This window comes from Vanessa atalanta, chromosome 9 (genome assembly GCF_905147765.1).
Source record: "Vanessa atalanta chromosome 9, ilVanAtal1.2, whole genome shotgun sequence".
Classification (NCBI taxonomy): domain Eukaryota; kingdom Metazoa; phylum Arthropoda; class Insecta; order Lepidoptera; family Nymphalidae; genus Vanessa; species Vanessa atalanta.
In genome coordinates, this window is record NC_061879.1 from 6,709,747 (window position 1) to 6,728,066 (window position 18,320).

The 18,320-nt window shown below is 31.5% G+C and overlaps 3 protein-coding genes across 6 annotated transcripts; all 3 read right to left on the reverse strand.

Moving 5' to 3' along the window:
- Positions 1-1,396: 1,396 nt before the first annotated feature.
- On the reverse strand, positions 1,397-7,190 carry LOC125066321 (striatin-4). The gene is made up of 9 exons (XM_047674364.1): positions 6,755-7,190; positions 5,110-5,358; positions 4,726-4,891; positions 4,462-4,644; positions 4,141-4,245; positions 3,646-3,830; positions 3,044-3,334; positions 2,705-2,959; positions 1,397-2,613 (listed from the first exon to the last, which is right to left on the reverse strand). Exons 1-9 carry the CDS (start codon positions 6,971-6,973, stop codon positions 2,239-2,241), a joined length of 2,028 nt encoding a protein of 675 aa, XP_047530320.1. The 5' UTR covers positions 6,974-7,190; the 3' UTR covers positions 1,397-2,238.
- A 1,310-nt stretch (positions 7,191-8,500) lies between these two features.
- Positions 8,501-10,643, reverse strand: LOC125066502 (serine/arginine-rich splicing factor 3-like). 3 transcript variants are annotated; one of them, XR_007119678.1, is made up of 5 exons: positions 10,434-10,643; positions 10,168-10,349; positions 9,890-10,083; positions 9,425-9,665; positions 8,733-8,871 (listed from the first exon to the last, which is right to left on the reverse strand). XR_007119678.1 is itself a non-coding variant. In XM_047674598.1 (4 exons), the coding sequence occupies exons 2-4, from the start codon at positions 10,342-10,344 to the stop codon at positions 8,718-8,720; spliced, it is 435 nt and encodes a 144-aa protein (XP_047530554.1). In that variant the 5' UTR covers positions 10,345-10,349; positions 10,434-10,642; the 3' UTR covers positions 8,501-8,717. The 3 variants fall into 3 exon arrangements, 2 of the variants coding, with proteins under 2 accessions (XP_047530554.1, XP_047530553.1); XM_047674598.1 differs by lacking the exon at positions 9,425-9,665 and having other exon boundaries at positions 8,501-8,871; positions 9,980-10,083; positions 10,434-10,642; XM_047674597.1 differs by lacking the exon at positions 9,425-9,665 and having other exon boundaries at positions 8,501-8,871; positions 10,434-10,642.
- Positions 10,644-11,956: 1,313 nt separating this feature from the next.
- Positions 11,957-17,317, reverse strand: LOC125066460 (phosphatidylinositol 3-kinase regulatory subunit gamma). Of its 2 annotated transcripts, none has more exons than XM_047674531.1 (4): positions 16,732-17,317; positions 15,548-16,246; positions 14,546-14,842; positions 11,957-14,477 (listed from the first exon to the last, which is right to left on the reverse strand). In XM_047674531.1, the coding sequence occupies exons 1-4, from the start codon at positions 16,809-16,811 to the stop codon at positions 14,231-14,233; spliced, it is 1,323 nt and encodes a 440-aa protein (XP_047530487.1). In that variant the 5' UTR covers positions 16,812-17,317; the 3' UTR covers positions 11,957-14,230. The 2 variants fall into 2 exon arrangements, with proteins under 2 accessions (XP_047530487.1, XP_047530491.1); XM_047674535.1 differs by having other exon boundaries at positions 11,957-14,459; positions 16,732-16,833.
- Positions 17,318-18,320: the final 1,003 nt, after the last annotated feature.

Consider the following 18,320-nt stretch of genomic DNA (forward strand, 5'->3'; position numbering starts at 1 on the left):
GACATAACATCTCAGTTCCCAATGTTGGTGGTGTATTGGCTAGGTAAGGAAGGGTTAAATTTTATGACGACAATGTGTCAATCAACTGTCAATGCCAAGTGGTTACCACTTTTGATTTCGTGATAAGATTACCCATTTGAGGGTACGCACTTTTGCATTAAAAAAAAAGATACTTATAATTCTTATAATTACTTCGTGCACTTCAATCAGGGTCACGTCGAGATGTCATCAGAATTGAGTAGTGAAGTGGTCAACCAGTGGAAATACTATTATTTAATGACAGTTTTCATCTTCAGACGACGTATCTCACCTAGCATATACATAGCAGTCCATAGATAATAATATTATTTCATAAATATGCTATGAAAATATTGATTCATATAAAGCGAAGACACGCAGACACGGGCCGGTATTGGTAGACGTTCTCGCCGACGATGTCTGCGCGTTTGTAGACTGGAGTCTGTCGACGTCTACGCGGTTACTATAAAGTATTCGCCATATACTATAAACCATGTGAATAAATAAAATATAATACATTCGAGATTATAAGATTCTATATGATTGCGAGTGATCATATATACGTCTGTTTATTTGGCAGCCATCGGCTGATAGTTTGGAATACGGATCCTAGTGCTTTTGCTAAGTCTACCAGTTGTCCTGCTGTGTGTACATAGCTTATTCCAATCAAAGTAATAAACAATTAAATAAATAATCCTGTAAATTTAAATTAACATACCATTGGACGAGATCTTGATGGTGAAATTAAATAGATATTAAGGATTTTGATGATATTTGTATTACAAATAAATATAAATTACTAGAATTGTTTGTAATACACAGCTAATCTTATGGAATGTGTAAATCGTCAATAGGTATAGCCTACAGCTGTAGTTGTGAACCAACCTTTATAAATATTTATTAGAAGCCACGCAAAATAACAACTTCAAGCCTTGACTGGAAGCTTTTAACGCTGCCGCAAAGTTCCATTTAATAACATACTTTCTATTGCCTACAGTAACCAACGATATAATGTACATTCATAATAAAAGTATTCATTTCATAACGTTAATTTAGGCACTTAGGTGCATCTAATAATAATACCGAATATATTTTACACTTATCCTTCGATATATTTTACACTTATCACTCAAAAATCATAGTATAGATGAGAATAAAATAATTTACCGTTAAGCATGTCAAATTATGTATAAGTATTTATTTTGCAGAAAGTTGAATGCAAATCAGCAAGTGTTTACAAAATGCTAGTGACTATTAAGAGCTTATTTACATAACGTAACTTCTTGCCCTTTAAATATTTTTTAAGTTATAAAATAAACCTCTTTTAAAAGCTACTATGTAAAGGAATATGAATGAAAAAATAAAAAAAAGACATGAATTTCGGTTATGTTGCTTTTTACTATCAATTTTGGATGTATGTGTACAAGTATGAATTCGAGGAAAATAAAGGAAAATGTAATGTTTTATAATATATATTCTACATCGCAGTATTCGTTATGAACAAACATTACTTATGTTACTTCCGATATAGTACTTCTACTCATTCATATTTTGTTCGCTCGCTCATCATTGTATAAGATATCGTGAGAGCATGTTTATTCAATACAAGTGACAAACAAGAGTACTATCTATATAGATCCAATCAAATTAAATAAAAAATACCAGCTAAACAACCTTCATTCGTTCTCTGCAAAATATTAGCAAATACTGCATAAAATCTAACTGTACAGACAAGTAGCGTAAACGCATCAAGGAAACATCGTCGATATCCTCATGATATTTATTACAAAGGTCTCGCTTACAGTTGCATAGAAACGAACAATATTCTCACTGCGTATCATAAAATTGGTGAAAAATTTGCGATAAAAACCTAAAATCCACATACTGAAAATCTAAAAATATATTATAATAGATTTCAAATGTCTATACATAGATGAGTGTTCACTACGCGCTTATAACGAGCGTCGAGCGCGTCCGTAACGTTACAATATTTAAATACGTTAAAACGAACCGGCGAGGCCGTCCGTACACACGGCAGTCGTCGAATCGCGGATGCGTCGCTACTCGTAACCGAACCGAAGGGACTAGACACAATCCGAAAGTATCGGCCGCTCGTCTACGAGGTATGACGCGACTCGCTACTGCGTTTAAGTTAGAGTTCGTAACGAAAGTAAAATTACATATAATATTATATTATATATAGAGCTTCCAAATCGTCGCTCAGACGAACACCTTGGCGAGCCCGTCGGCGCCGGCACTCGCGATGTATGGCCGCAGAGGGTGGAAGGCCACGTCTAGGATGCTCTCATCGAACTTCTTGCGATGCGCGGTTATCTCCTGCACGCAAGTCTTGGTGTCGAGGTTCCAGAGACGTACGGAGCAGTCGTGCGAGCCGGACAGCAGGAACAGGCCGTTGGGGTCGAGTGCCAGGCCGGTCACGGCGTCCAGGTGCGCCACCATCGCGTGCGCGCAGCGGCCCGACACTGCGTCCCAGAAGCGGATGTGTCGGTCCTCGTGTGCCGTCACCAGCAGCGGCAGCGTCGGGTGCGACCGCACGCGGTTCGCCGGACTGTCGCACGAAACACGCAGGACACTCTGCCGATTGGGAGAGCGATATTGTAATCATTTGAAATATTTTCAGTAAAATAGTATATATTAACAAAAAAAATATATATCGTATCATTACCTGCCCAGTTTCCAGATCGTAGAGTAACAAATTTCCGTCGCGGTAGACGACGGCGGCTCTTGTGGCGGCGTCGGCAAAGTCAGCAGCGGCGGGGGTGGCGGCGGCAGACAGCTCATCGCGCAGCGTGCAGAGCAGCGGGCGCGGCGTGCGGGGCGCCCACAGCCGCGCCGTGCCGTCCGCCGACGCCGACAGCAGGCGGCCCTGCGCGCTCGCCAGCGACCACACCGCATCGGTATGCTCACGTAGCACTGGCCCCTATCCACATATGACAAACGTTACAAAATATGTTCCTTTCTAAAAAAAATTACGTCTTGGTGGCCATTCACGATCACGCGTTACCTGCACCGATGGATCGTAGGGATCGTAGGGGTCGGCAGTAGCCGGCGGCAAGTTCCACACTCGGATCGTGCCATCGAGTCCGCCGGAGAAGCACTCCTCGGAACGCGGTGCGCCCATGGCGAGACATAGCACGGGTGCTGAGTGCGCGCGGAACGTGTAGAGCGGCTCCACGTCCAGACCCGCAGACTTCTTTGCGGGCACGGTGCGCTGCAGGTTCCACAGCTTGAGCGTGTGGTCCTCGGACGCCGTCACTAGAGCGGCCTCGGTCGGGTGAAAGGCTAGCGCTCGCACCTGTGCATTATAGATATACTATTAACTTAATACTGCAAACAAATACAACGAAACAACCTCGATTAATAATCTGAATTAATGGATCTATAATCGCAAACTTTGCATATAAATAAAAAAAATCTAGATTTTATTCAAAAATTATATATAATGTATATCATTTTTTTTATGATTTAAATAAGAATAAAAGCCAGTACGAACTTTTCAACAGTAAACATAAGTTATCATTTTTGCAAATAAATATCAATGTTATATAATTACTTATGATTTAATATTGTCTTCAATATATTAATGAAATATAAAAAATAACTTACGCCATCAAAATGTGAGCGTAGAGTATACTTGGCATTCCATGTCTTCCGGAAGGACTCTTTGCTAGCACTGGCCACGTCATAACCCTCTGATTCATTGCTCACAGTAAGCTGTGCCAACTCGCCAAGTGCTAGAGGTTTTTCATCAGCCTCTCCAGTTGCCGCTGCAGTACCAGTGGGATACTTAACTATAATTAAGAAAATATATTTTTGATCGATAAAATATTGTCAAATAATAAGCATTTATGAACGATTCCTTATTACCCAATTTCAAAATGAAGGTTTTATTTAGACGCCTATTTTGGTGATTTTTTTTTTAATAAAATAATTACATAATATTATATAAGTATGTAAACTTATTATTTCTAATGTCACGTTTTTACAAATTAAACTAAATGATATAAGTATTGACAACAATATATTGATAAAAAGTAGTTAAAATGTTACATACAAAACTCAACATTTATTTTGACTATCCAAACTTGATGAAAAACATACCTCCAACAGCATATTCATCTCCCTGACCCCCTCCATCAGCCTCACTAGCTGTTAGGAGGTTCAGCTCGTTTAATACTTCGTCAGCCTCATGGTCAACCTCCTCTCCTTCATAAAAAGAATTTAAATATTATTACAAAATATTAACAAAGGCATGGTATATGCATAGCTGAGCTGATAAACGGCATATTAATATTATAGAAGCATTTGCAACCTTAAAATATTTTAAATAAGAATAAAAATTACGGTGAACACCCAATCCACTTTAAAATCTTATGTGACAATAATTTTCAATCAACAGATAAAATATATATAATAAGGTACCTTGTTTCCCAGCAGCATGGTGCATCTGTTTGGCTTCAACATCATCAATCTCGTCCATATCCATTTCTTGGTTGGCGAGGAACTCAAAATTTGCAAATACAGCTGCAGTTTCTTGTACTGAAAGTCCCTCATCACTGTAACCACTCCCTTGTGATACTCCAGTTTTGCGTTGATCTTTTGCGCCTGAAATGTTTAAATTCATTAATACATAAGAATTATTCAATAAATGCTTTATTCAATTAAACTGAACATTTCCTTCCATACCATAATCATACATCTTGCGGCTTAAGGCAGTATTCATTGAATAGTGTTGTTGTTTTTCACAGTTTCTGTAGCTAGTTTCTTCTCCCTGATCTTCGTTGTTTAAGCCTAACAAAGTCCTTACTTTGTTTGAGCGTACATCGAGAATTGTATCTGTGTAACCTATTTCCTGATAACAAAAGGTATGATTTGAAGAATCATGCAACCAATAACACTAAAATATATAAAGTAATTTACTATAATAGTTCGAAGTGACATTGAATCTGAAGATTATTCCTTGAAATTAAAATTTAAACATTAGCTAACTTTAAGAATTTGATAAAATGTTGATGTTGAGTTTCTCAACAATACAATTAATGAAGTACACATTATTTGTCTTATTTATACCTGCAGGTACTGTTTAATAAGTTGACGACCCTGCTTCCACTGAGCTCTTTCAGCTGGTTCCGGTTCTTGTGGAGGCTCCTCTGGCGGTGGACGCATATCACCCTGTTGGAGTTCAACTCCATACTTAAGCTTATGAAATTTTGCCCTTTCTTGCTTTAATGCATATTCAAGCATTTTGATCCGCCTCACAAGATCATTTTTTAGATTCTCTTGACCTTTCCTCTCTCCTTGGAGGAAGGCAATACGTGCCTATCAACAAATAATTATTACATTAATTTTGAAGGATATATATATATTGTTAATTTTCATAAAGAATATACTTTATTGATAATATTTTAATATTAAGACTTAATAAAAAAAATATTGTCTCATTGATCATGACTATCAATAATATTTACTTTATACAAACTGTAAAATAAGAGATCTCCTTTTTCATGCAATATAAGTTAACCTAAAATATCTAGTAAAAAACTATATACATTAATAATTATTATTACCATAACATAGTCAGCAATATATAATGTTATATTAAGAACACCATATTTATTCTGAATAAAATTAGATGAGAGTATAATATGAAGATCAACATATTTACATATTTTATCAAATATAGAAATGCTATAGCATCATATGAACACATGACATTTGAGACTAAAAAAAATGTATAAGTATCTTTACATATCAAAATCTGAATTATATAAAGTAAAGAATAGAACAGGATATAAAAATCATTTTAAAAAATGTAATTAACTGCCACTTTTTACTGTCAAAATATTAACATAATTTTATATGACAAGACAAAACAGAACAAAGAATTACTGAAAATAAATTTAGTTTGTTATTTATGACTAATGATATTAATAATTTGCCATACTTCCCTGTTTAGTTTTAACTGTCTATTTATTTGCCAAATAAACAAAAAATATATAAGCATGGCAAAGCAGGTACAAATTCTATATATATCTGAATCTTAAAGTTAATAATTTAACAATCATTACTATGTATCAAGACACATATTCAATAATGCAATTTTGGTTGATATATTTTTATACTGATATATTAATATTTATGATATAATTGTATTACACTGAGTCACTTAAAACAATTCATAGTATAATATATATATTTTTTAAAAAAATATACATTATATTTATTACGAAAACTTAAAATAATATTTAAAAAAAATGTTTTTACGAAAAATCGTAAATTGTTACTAATCTAATCGTAACTTTTACTTAAATAAAAATTTGCAGTACTTCAAAATTTAATTATAGATAAAACTAAAACAGATATAGAGTAAAATAAAATAAACGGCAATAAATACATATGTTTAATATAGAACAACAATAAGAAAATAACGAATTATAGTTTCAAAGAAACACTAAATTCGTGATAAAATTAGCCACATATAGTGTGGCGGTATGTTTTATTTATAATATATAAAAAAGAGGATATCGTATTCAATAATTAAAAACGTTTTGTCAAAATTTTATATCTAAACAAAATTGGGAAGTTAATGAACAAAATTGCCAGAATTGAAGTGGATTACGTGGGTGTTACGAAAGAAATAAAAGAATAAAATGGAAACTATAATAACATTATTAATTTTTAATATAAAAATCAACAATAATATAAAAGGAATTACCTCAAATTCCGCTCTGTCCACCTCCCATTGTGATCTCTCGAGTTCGAATCTTGCCCATTCATGTTGGATAAAATGCAAAACGCCCGGTATTGAATACTGGACACTTTGACTAGATTCTTCATTCTGTTTGTTATTTACACTAACTCCTATCTGAGATCCCACTTGCCCTCCGTTATGATGAGATACGGAGCTATCATCCATGGCTGTGGGGATTTTCATGACATGGCCACCATTACCGTACTTGTCACAGACCTATCAAGAACTATAACTTGAACTAGACGAAATCAAACACTAAAATATCATTTTTATGTAAAATCTAACTAGTGTTCACGACGGAGACACCATCTAAAACACTTTTTAACAAGGTATTCATGAATGAAAAATTATTGCATGACGGAATACAAAAGTCGAAACGACGTCCGTCCGCTGAACATTGCTTTTTACTTTTTTTTATTGTAAAATGTTACCATATCATTGAATTTGCTTAATATTTTAATAAATGTATTAATTTGTTGTAAAGTTAATTAACTTGAATTCTATTATTATGAAAGTTTATTTTTTGATAAAGCTTTTAACTGCTAAATTATATATATTGTATAGATTATATTAATTTAACATTCATTAATATTCATTTACACAAAATCCAGAGGAACACTTACTCCTAGAGTAGCTTTGTTTTATTAAGAAGCAATCTATCATATCAGACTATATTGTTAGTATACCAATTTTGGATTAATATTTTATAGGATGCTATAATTGTGCTGATGAGAGCTAACACGTTGATAAAAGCCAAAATAAGTCTTAATCCAAATTTGAACAAAATAGGAAACTCAAAATTTAATTCCAAAATATTTTTTACGACCTATAAGGTTTAAGTGTATCACGCCACAATATCTTAAAGATCTCCTTAAGAGCCTCAGCTGAGGAAATTACTCTTGGGTAGCATAACAAAACTTTGTAATATTATTTGTAATCGTTATCTATCTGGTAAGATGATGCAACTTTATTTAGATGGCTAGTCGCTGTTGTTCTTAAATATAACAAAGACTGAAGTATTCGTTCCATAGCAATCGAGACCACTTTTCGCCTTTTGAAGTTTTGGCATCTAAATTAGATATTAGACCTAGTTGTCGCCCTATAGACAAAAGTACCTGATGACAGAAAAGCTGGAGGCAAAGTAGAATCGGTTATTGAAAATTTAATTTATAACAAACTAAAAATTTGGGTTGTACCTTGGTTTTACCTTAATGCCTTTTTCTCAATCAACTAAGGCACACTACATTCGTTTTCACAATGACCAGACGCAGGAAAATTCATTCATTGGGGCCTGATAAAACTTGTGACTCCACTGCAAATGAAGTTACTTTATTATAAAAAAATTCAATGTTGTATTAAAATAAAATTATGAACGCAATCGGTTAAGACATCTCTCAGAGCCACGAAGCCTACCGGGACGGTAACTATGATGAGCCCATTGCCCTACATTTTCAAGAAGTACGCCAGAACCACAAGCTGAGGATGCGGCCTTTTATTGATCGATTGTTATTGCTGTGACAGTCGGGATTATCTGTATATGTACTCAGAGAACAGTTAAAAGCTTTGTTTAGATACAATTTAACTGACTTGCTCTTGTAAGCTTTAATATGTTGCTGCAATATATGTATGTATTTATATAATTATAGCCTGTAATATTATACCTACCTCAAATATAAGCATTATTTGATAAGTTTTTAATAATACACCAAATTAAGTTGCATAAAACAATTTTATTTTCATGTCAGTATATTGATGGTAATATGAATGAATACTTGTTGTATCTTACAGTAATAATTACATAGGAATGATAATAATAATCTTGCAAATATTGGTGAACCAATTTTTACTCAAATCTTAGAAACACCATTGATGATATCTTTACTAGTTTAAATGACAAACGAAATGGAATTTGCAATTCTATCTTTCTTTAGTTTGATTTCTTTGAATCCTTTGATGGTGAACGTGATCTCGAACGTGAGATTGATCTTCCTTTGGAGCGAGACCGGGAACGGGAACGGCTTCGTGAGCGGGAGCCCGACCTCGGCGAACGAGAACGAGTGCGACGACGGGACCTCGACCGGCTGTAAATATTATAAAATTTATTAAAAATCTGAATATTCATCAGTCTTAGTTTGCTTGTGTCTAATCCATGTTTATTAAATTACAAAATTGTATTATTTAAACCTGGCCATAAGTTAACAAAAATTGATTAACTTAATGAAATATGGATCTTAAGGCCTAAAGAATCAAACAAAAATCACATCATCAATTTTCTGTGCTCAATTAGGATAATTTAAAAAAAAATAAAATTCAATTAGTATTTCACATTTACTTTTGACTCCAGGATCAGACACAAGCAATAGAAGCCATGTACATTATAGTATCCCTTGAAAAGTTCCATGTTATTTTTATTAACTTTTACATACTTCGCTAACACGGTTGTGAACTTACAGCCCTAAACCTCGTATTGTATCTCTTCTGTGTCTGACTGTAAAAAATTAGGAAACACTCTTCAGTGCTAAAACTATAAGCTCATAAAAGAACCAATGACCTAAAACAATAACTAACATAATAATGTACCCAAAGGTCTGTCTGCCTTGAACAGAAATTATGGGATAATAATATGTAACTCACTGAGTGCACGCAGTGATTACAATAGAGGTGTGTCGCGATGCGCAGAACGAACATTACACTCAATGTATTTCTCAATAAGTGAAGTGTGCACGTAGGCTGTAGTTACGTAGTTCACAGAGCGAAGTTACAGTTGCTGCCAACATTAGTGGAGTACACGGCGCGAAGTGAAAGCTACGTAGCGCAGACTATAAGAAGTGCAGACACTGAAGAGTTCGTTCTCGGCGCACAGGCCAATGATAACCTATAACATAGTTATCATTGGTTTATGTGGATTGGAAGCAATGGAATGGAATCTTTACTTTCTAGGGCCCGATTTGAATGTAAGCCACTAATTAAAACGCAGACAAAACTGTGACAGTAGCCTTACTGTTTACCTGAATCATACTATATTTGAGACATAAGTCTCATAAAGATTCCATACCAGCAAAATTTTTACACATTTTTGGTATTTAGGCCACTGTTCACCTGCGGCGGCGACGGCGAGTGCAGTCTCTGGCATAGTGGCCGCGATCACCACAGTCATAACAACGGTCATCGTAAGGACGAGGTGGTAACCTGGAACGAGGAGGTGGTCCACGTCCTCCATAACCACGTCCTCCGTTTGACATTTCTACACGAGCGCGCCGGCCGCATATCGTCCGTCCGTCCAAGCCCCGTATCTGTAGAGATGAAGTAAATTTTATAAGCATTTATTCACAAGTTTGAACCATTTGATATATAAAATAGATTGATATAATACTTACTGCATCTTCAGCATCACGTGGATCTTCAAACTCGACAAAAGCAAATCCTGGCGGGTTTCTGGCCACCCACACGTTTCTTAAGGGGCCATAGTAAGAAAACGCATCTTCTAATTCTGGTTTGCTTGCATTGTTTCCAAGATCACCAACATAAACTTTACAGTCACCGTAGCGAGACATTGCACCTAAAATATAAAATGTTATATTGTATTACGTTAAATTAAAATATTTTACATAGCCTAAGACCCACGCCATAAGATAAAACTTACATTAAGCAGTTCTCAGTTTTCAAATATTACGCATTAAAATGAATTATATCATTGGTCTTACTTAGTTTACTTAGAGAAGAATATGAAATAAATCAAAACGACTCAACTGTTTTACTAATAGTATTATAAATACAGAAACAACAATATTAAATAAAGCGTCACCAAACGCCGCAACCGGATGTAACACAAAATGGCGGAGTTGGCGGACTATCAGTAGCAGTTAAATCCATGCAGCCTATCCGCTTTAGTGTTGCACACAATAAAATTAAAATACTCAAATGATTCTTCATTCTTCGGTGCTGATTTTTTGTATAAAATAGCACATTTTTATATTAAAATACTTGTTAGCATTGTAATTTAATTTTTAGGTGGATAGACGGTAAAATTATGATAAGACATCTGATACATGTGTTATCATTTTTAATTATTCGTCTAAATATATCGGTTTTAATTAAAAAAAATCATACAATTTAATACTTTGATTAGAGTAGTATATACTGGTTAATTAAAAATTGACAAACAGCTTATTATAATAACAACAAATACTTTCAATAAAATTTACTAGGTAAATTGAAAAACTAATTTTTTTAAAGACCATGTTATAATTAAAACAGTATTGATTAAAATGCCGCTTCGCATGTTTTGAACAACAGGTAGGTACTACACCTATTATAAATATTGTATAAACACTTTAATTACCTTTACTGAATGTAAAATGTGTTGCGGCGAGATACGTCGAGACACTTCTGATTTGAATCGAATCGTATGTATTTTTTTATAAGTAAACCTCACAATGAAACGTTTTTGAATCGTCAATATTAAACACTATCAAATCTTACTTTACAGCCGTCAAAAAAAAATGGAATTAATGTTTCCCTCAAATTTTAAGAGTGATTTTTCTTGTAAATATTCCCTTTTTTCATAGTCAAAAAAATTGGTTACTGACTAATCTATAAAAAAATAAATATTTTTGCAACCCATAAAAAAGTAGGTATTTATTTACAACTCACATCAATGCACACCTGTACTCAAGTAGGACAAGAAGGATGGGAACGGGATATTTAAAAAAGGAAAGCAATTATTTAGAAACTTACTGATAAATCGTTTATTCAACACAATTCAACTTACAATATTATAAAAATGACAACTTTTTAAAGTTTCCATAGGTGAGTTTTATATCATGATTGAAAAAGTACAAGCTGATTTTTATTTATATTAAATATTTGTTTATTAGATTGGCTTTTCCACTTTGTAAACTAATTTATCAATGAGATCATATTCAATATTTACTACTACGTAATTGCAAACGATTTGATACATATTATAAAAATAATAGTAAAGTTGTAACATCTACTATACATACAAAATTTAATAATACCTATAGACGTAAATACAAAAATAACTCCAATTTAATAATCTCACTTAAATAATCTGTAACTTATTATTTTTTAAAAGTCTATATTTATATGTTACAATTTATTTAAAGCAATACTCTTTATAAGTATGTATATAAAAACAATTTATATGAATAGGTAAAACTTTTATCAATCAAATAACTAAGTTATTTATTATTCTGTATACACCTGTTGATACAATCTTAAATTCTGTATTAAGAAAAAAACATAAATTCGAAACATTATTGCTATAATACATATTTGTGAAAAGCTATAAATCGAGAACTAACACACAAATTAGCCACAATTCATTGCACAAATAATGTGAAATAAATACATACAAATGTCGAATTTAGTTAATTAAATTTCAAATAACATGTTCGTTAATAAACCGCAAAACTAACTCGAAAATTTAATTTTTAAGAAACAAAACTTTCTTAACATAAAAATAAACAGTTATATTTATTTGAACCACCTACAAATTTTTCGTTACATTATATTATCTCTGAAACAACAAACAAAAAAGTTACTCAAACATTTTAATATTATTTGGTTTAAATCAAGTAAGACAAGAGTTCTTATAAAATGGAAAGAGGTCTTCAAAATATGATGAATTGGATTAAATTGTTTTTGAAAGCAAGTTATTCTATATCATATTATTTAAATGATCTTTATTTCATGCACTATGATGAATTAAAGGATATTGTAATTTTTAATATTATTCCTGATACACTAATGAAATCAATTCAAACTGTGGCAATAATTAAGATAAAATAAAAATGATCTTTGTTAAAAACGGTGCAACACACAAAAACTTATTGTTGTATATTTTGGACGATGGTTATTATTTCATTTCCCTTGAAATAATTAGCAATTCTTCAGAAAGTTACCATTATTTCCACGACATTGTTTACATATTTGTGACAATTTAAGGAGTTTTTTACAGAAACTTTTGCCACAGTGTATAGACAAGACAATTTATTACCTATTTTTCATTTGTTAAAATACAATTTTATGCGTCTGGTGTCATTCTCGAAGCGCCTTGAAGGTATTTTAATGTATATTAATACATTTGTAGTATTCAAGGTATAAGCTTTAATACAAAAGCAAATATCTGATCAAATAATTGCTAACATACAAGAAGCTAAGTAAGTCAGGCTATTGAATAGAAAATGTAGATTTTACCACAAGTTCAAGGTTTTTAATTTGCATTAGCAATAATTGTTTCAAGAACACAATGTTTTATATAAGTGGTGCATTACAAAGGGAAAGAAAAGTCGTAAGGGAACCTTTTCATTCACATTGTTGTAATAATGTAGAAATATTGCAATGAGATAGTCAAAGCTCTGCTTGCATTAAGAAAAAATCGATTTCTCTTTTCATTATCAACAGAGATAAGTTCTTACTTATCAAAGAAATTAAAAAATATACACACTTTTAAATCTACTCATTTACATATTTTTTTATTTTGGTGTGGTTTTTGAACAAGGAATGTCAAGTACCTATCAAACATAAATAAGTAGAATTCATGCTTGAATGCAACATGTAATTATTGTTTTGGGCTTTTGGCTTATTATTCAAAATAAAAAGTGAATGTGTCTCAGATACAAAGATTTACTTGCTGTATCTTTTTTATATAATAAATTACTTTTCACTTCCAATTGGCTTTGCTTTGGTCTTTTACTTGACAAGAAGTGTGTAATAACTTATCTTGTGGGTATAATATCATAAAGTAATATTTTTGTTAGGTTCTACCTAATCATATTTTTTTTATAAAAGTGGAGTCTATATAACTTAAACGAATCTTACTATGTTGTTAGCAGATCTTAATTTTATGAAAATATTTTAGTAATAAAAACTCATGAGCTATATAAATATGTAAAACTATTCAAATTATTGTGTAACCACAGTATTACAAGATAAATCAACAATGTTTAACTTATAAATATTGTTTTGTACATTTGACCCATACTTTCGCATTCTAAAATATGATTATAAAATAATATAGACCAGACAATAAAATGCACTTCTTACCCTTACAAATATATATTTATGTCATGGTAGGACTTTATACAATGAAGTGCACACTGAAAATTCTTTTTTGTTACCATGAACAAATACTACAGTTAAAAAAGATGAACATACTGTCCACATAGATTATCACATAAGAAGCCATTACTAAGAAATATCACATATTGCAAGAGATGCAAAATACGCATCTTATAAGAAACCTCTTTTATCGCAATCAAGCTACATAAATTATTAACTCTATGAGGTTTGGGCTTCACAGGAGAAATTGGCATTGATTTATATCAATTTGAAAATTGACAATCAATTACTCTAGTCTTTTTACTCACAAAAATGACTAGGAAAGCTTTAAGTCAAATCCTTTACATGATGGTTTTATGGAAGTGGATGACGTTGCTTTCTCTGTCGACGCTGATGTGTTTGAAGTTGTGCTTCATGGTGAGACTCCTGATGTAACCGCATATCCGTTTGTGTTTCCTGCATTTTTTTATCTGGCTTTTTCACTAAGCATGCATTAATTGGATATTTTAATGCAGTCCTTAATTGTTCATTATGTTCTTCTAAGGAGTTAGAAGCGTAATGTAATACTAGCTCATTTAAAGTTCTGAAAAATAGGGAAACACTAAAATTTGGTAAAACACAGATAAATACAGAGATGGATAATAAATATGCAACTTATAGGTTACTTACTTGTAGATATTGTAAGGTTCTGCAAATCCATAACCTCTTTCAGTCTTAAAAATTATGCAATGATAAACCAAATTATTACAACAAATAGACAGGGCAAGCTGACCAGTCGAATTAGGTCTGATTAAAAAAGTGCCCTGAGGTTTTCCTTCTAAAAGTTTCTCTGCCATATCGCGTGTACAATTCTCTACCATCCATGTAATCATTTCACGATGTGCATATAATTCTTCAAGTTTATGTATATTGTCATCTTCCAAAGCTTGGAGGTATTCTTCAGTTTTGCCTCGTCGTTGTAACCACCTTTAAGAGACATAATATATAAATTTGTGAAAATTGTATTGGTTTTTTGGATATTTAGTTTGCAAATATTGAGTATTATAGTAATTATTTATTTTATTGTTAGTTTATTTAATAAATTTTAGTCAGATCAAGCACTAAATCATTTATTACTTAATGACATTTTAACTTCAATGAAAGAATTAACTAAAACGTGTACATTTGCTTTAATGCATTTAAACAAATTGTAATGACAGATTAAACAAATAAATAAACATAATTATATATATATATTTGTAATTGTAGTAAGGAAAAATCTGTTAACCTATATCAAATTTGAAATTGCATGAGTCAGTGATTTGGGTTAAGCTTAAATTGTTATATATGAGTTGTATTATTAGCATGTTATGATATAGAATAAAATCCCAAAAAATTGCACCACAATTACATACAGTTCAAAATATATAATACACCAATAATAGAGTATAAAATTTTGATTAAATATAAAATGGGACTTTATGAACAAAGTTTTGTGCAAATTTGTATTAGTAATAATAAACTATTAATAAGTTTGTGTAAAAATATTTTTTTTTATATAATTTTTTATATTTTTGTAATAAAACACATTACTATATTTAATTTAGACAATGTGTTTTTTAGGAGTGTACCTTTATGTGTATGTCAGAAACTTTGCCAAAATATATAAAATGTGTTAATTTTAATACTTACACTTTATAGCGGTCTTTTATTTTGTAAAGATTAATAATTTCTGATTTTAATTTTGTTATTTCTCTTTCTAGCAACAAATTAGATTCAACAGTTTCTTTAAGAATATTGTGCAATTGTACTCGGGCTTGCCTTAAGCTGTTCACTCTCAATATTAATTGTCTATTGTTCTCAATAACATCAATTTTTTCATGAGGTTGTGCTTCAGACTGCATTTTTTCTTGTAGTTTTAGGTGATCTTCACATGCCTTCAAAGTTTCCTTAAAAGCATCTAAAGCCTGTCTTTTAAATTTAACTTCTTCTCGTAACCTCATATATTTGTCAGAACGCTCATCATAATCTCTAGTTTTTAGTACAAATTCTTTATGAATGTCTTTATATCGTGTTTCCAATGTTTCATCATTAATATTTTCTCCTCCATCATTCTCTTGATTCCGGGAGAGTGGATACATGAGTTTAATATCCAAACTGCTATTACAGTGTGCCAATGAATACTCAGTATAGAATCCAACAAGATCAACAATTGATTTAAATTCAAAAGGTTCACAAAATCCATAGCGGCCATCTTGATTGTATATCTTAATTAATTTGTTTGTGCCTCCTTTTCTTACTGTTAATGTGTAGCCACTATCTTTATTTGAGGCATTCCTGACTAGAAAAGTGCCATCACAAGTATCTCTTAATTTTTCATTAGCTTCATCCCTGCAAAAATAATTTATTAGTAGAAAGATTAATTGCTGTATTACACATAGAAACTGTTTGAGTGCAACTTACAAGATATATTATATTGAAAGGAGTCACTTATCATTTACAAGGATATTAATGAATCAATTTCACTTTTAAGTTTTATTTCCTTGTAACAAAGGAATAATTATTATCTGATGAAATTTTATTTTGATTGAAGATAAGACATTTAATTGTATTTCCATTAGCCCACTTATTATTTCTAATTGGATTAGTTAAAGAAATAATAGAAGTAAGATTTTAAATTAAAAAAAATATTTTTAAAAATATATAGTTCACTAAATCTATAAAAAAATCATGACTTTGTATTTAAACAACTATGGAATTATGACATTATACCCATAGTACTCATTAAGAAGTTACGTTAGATATTTTAAAAATATCTAACGTAAATAGTTTTTGCGAAAAATACTTCTTGATAACGAATAGTTAGTTTAACTTACCGAGTAATATCTCCCCAATACCATTCGGCATTTTCTAAACTGTCTTCTGCAGATTGCTGTGGAGCACCTATTTCTACCATTATATCGTTAGTATCACTTGCATATGATATTAAAGGTAATTAGGGTACAAACAAAATAACACTAAGCTTCCTAGAATGCATATATCCACTATAACCAGCAGGTTTCAGTCACTTCCGCTTGATTGAGGTTACGGAACGAGTACGCCATTAAGTACATTTAAAATTCACAACATAATGATCTACGACGATTAAAGTTGGTCAAAAACATCTAAAATTCATATATTGGAAAGGAACAAACACTATAGTTGGATTTAGAATTCACAAAGGAAAGGGCTACTTGGGTTGACGAGTTACTATGGCTGACAAGTAGGTACTGCCAGTACGAGACGTTTTTGTTTCTATGGGACATCATAATCTACAAAAGTAGTTAAACATGTCCAAAATAAAACAGTATTAAAACGCCATTATTATTAGCGTATCTTTTTACAAGCCTCTTTATAGATGATGGAAATTAAATGATAAAAACTACTATTTTGTGCTGTAGTTATGTACTTTCGAGGTCCTATGGTTTTTAACCAAAGTAGTGATGTGCTTAGAGACTGAATTTTTCTAGTGATTAACGATAACAATGGTTTATCGATAATTTTTGTATCATTAGAGGGATTTTTTTTATAGTTACTAATTGATAGATAACATATAAATTCATATTATGAATATAAATTAATAGGCAAAAATACTGTTGTGACTTAACTTCGTAAATTTAAATTTGTTTTTAAGAAATATATTAAAAATATTCTATATATATAAGCATCGCATAGCACACTATAGTTATAAGTTGTAAGCTAATTGTATTGACAACAATAATATACTAATATTCTAATTTATTAGAACATCATTGATTGACAAGAATAACATCTCGAAGTTATTATAACGTAAAATGTTTATTTATATTTTTTATAGAAAAATTCTAATATTTATAATAATCTATTATCAGTTATTTTAAATGTATAATGTGTATATTGCTATTTAACATATTATTACATCTGTTTTTTTTTTATTAATTTACGAATACTGCTAATCATGGTGAACGCCGTGAACGGTTTCGACAATAGGCGGCTGAGAAGTGAGAACTGAGACTAAACCAAGAAAAAGGGAACCAATGTAAGGGTTCAGAGCAACAAAAAACTCTTTGCATTCATCAAATTGATGGCGCAGATAAGCCTATAAGCATATACGTAACAGTAGTTAAACATAAGAGGTTTAATTGAAGACTATATACTAAACGTTTATTTTTTAAAATAATCACTAGTTTATTTTCACAATTATATAAATTAATATCTTGACATTGAATATTTTATCATATCTCATTAAAATAATCAAGTCTTTAATGAATTGCATTATTCATAACTTGACTAGTTTAAAGAAAAATTGAACATCTTGGAAAATTGTTTTAATATTACAAAAAAAAAAAGGATCATTTATAATATTAAAGTAATGTTGTTTTCACAGAAAGAAAGTATGCAGTTTTCACAGAAATGAGGATCACAATTAGATAGAGATTGGAGAAAT

Coding starts and splice junctions, on each gene's coding strand:
- LOC125066321 (XM_047674364.1), bottom strand. CDS start 6,973: ATGAAAATCCCCACAGCCATGGATGATAGCTCCGTATCTCATCATAAC. Junction 4,645..4,725: donor CCGCAAGATGTATGATTATG/GTATGGAAGGAA, acceptor TAAACATTTCAG/GCGCAAAAGATCAACGCAAA. Junction 3,335..3,645: donor TACGCTCACATTTTGATGGC/GTAAGTTATTTT, acceptor TATAATGCACAG/GTGCGAGCGCTAGCCTTTCA.
- LOC125066502 (XM_047674597.1), bottom strand. CDS start 10,344: ATGTCTCGCTACGGTGACTGTAAAGTTTATGTTGGTGATCTTGGAAAC. Junction 10,084..10,167: donor CACGTGATGCTGAAGATGCA/GTAAGTATTATA, acceptor TCATCTCTACAG/ATACGGGGCTTGGACGGACG. Junction 8,872..9,889: donor ACTCGCCGTCGCCGCCGCAG/GTGAACAGTGGC, acceptor TAATATTTACAG/CCGGTCGAGGTCCCGTCGTC.
- LOC125066460 (XM_047674531.1), bottom strand. CDS start 16,811: ATGGTAGAAATAGGTGCTCCACAGCAATCTGCAGAAGACAGTTTAGAA. Junction 14,843..15,547: donor ATAAAAGACCGCTATAAAGT/GTAAGTATTAAA, acceptor TGTCTCTTAAAG/GTGGTTACAACGACGAGGCA. Junction 14,478..14,545: donor GAACCTTACAATATCTACAA/GTAAGTAACCTA, acceptor ACCAAATTTTAG/TGTTTCCCTATTTTTCAGAA.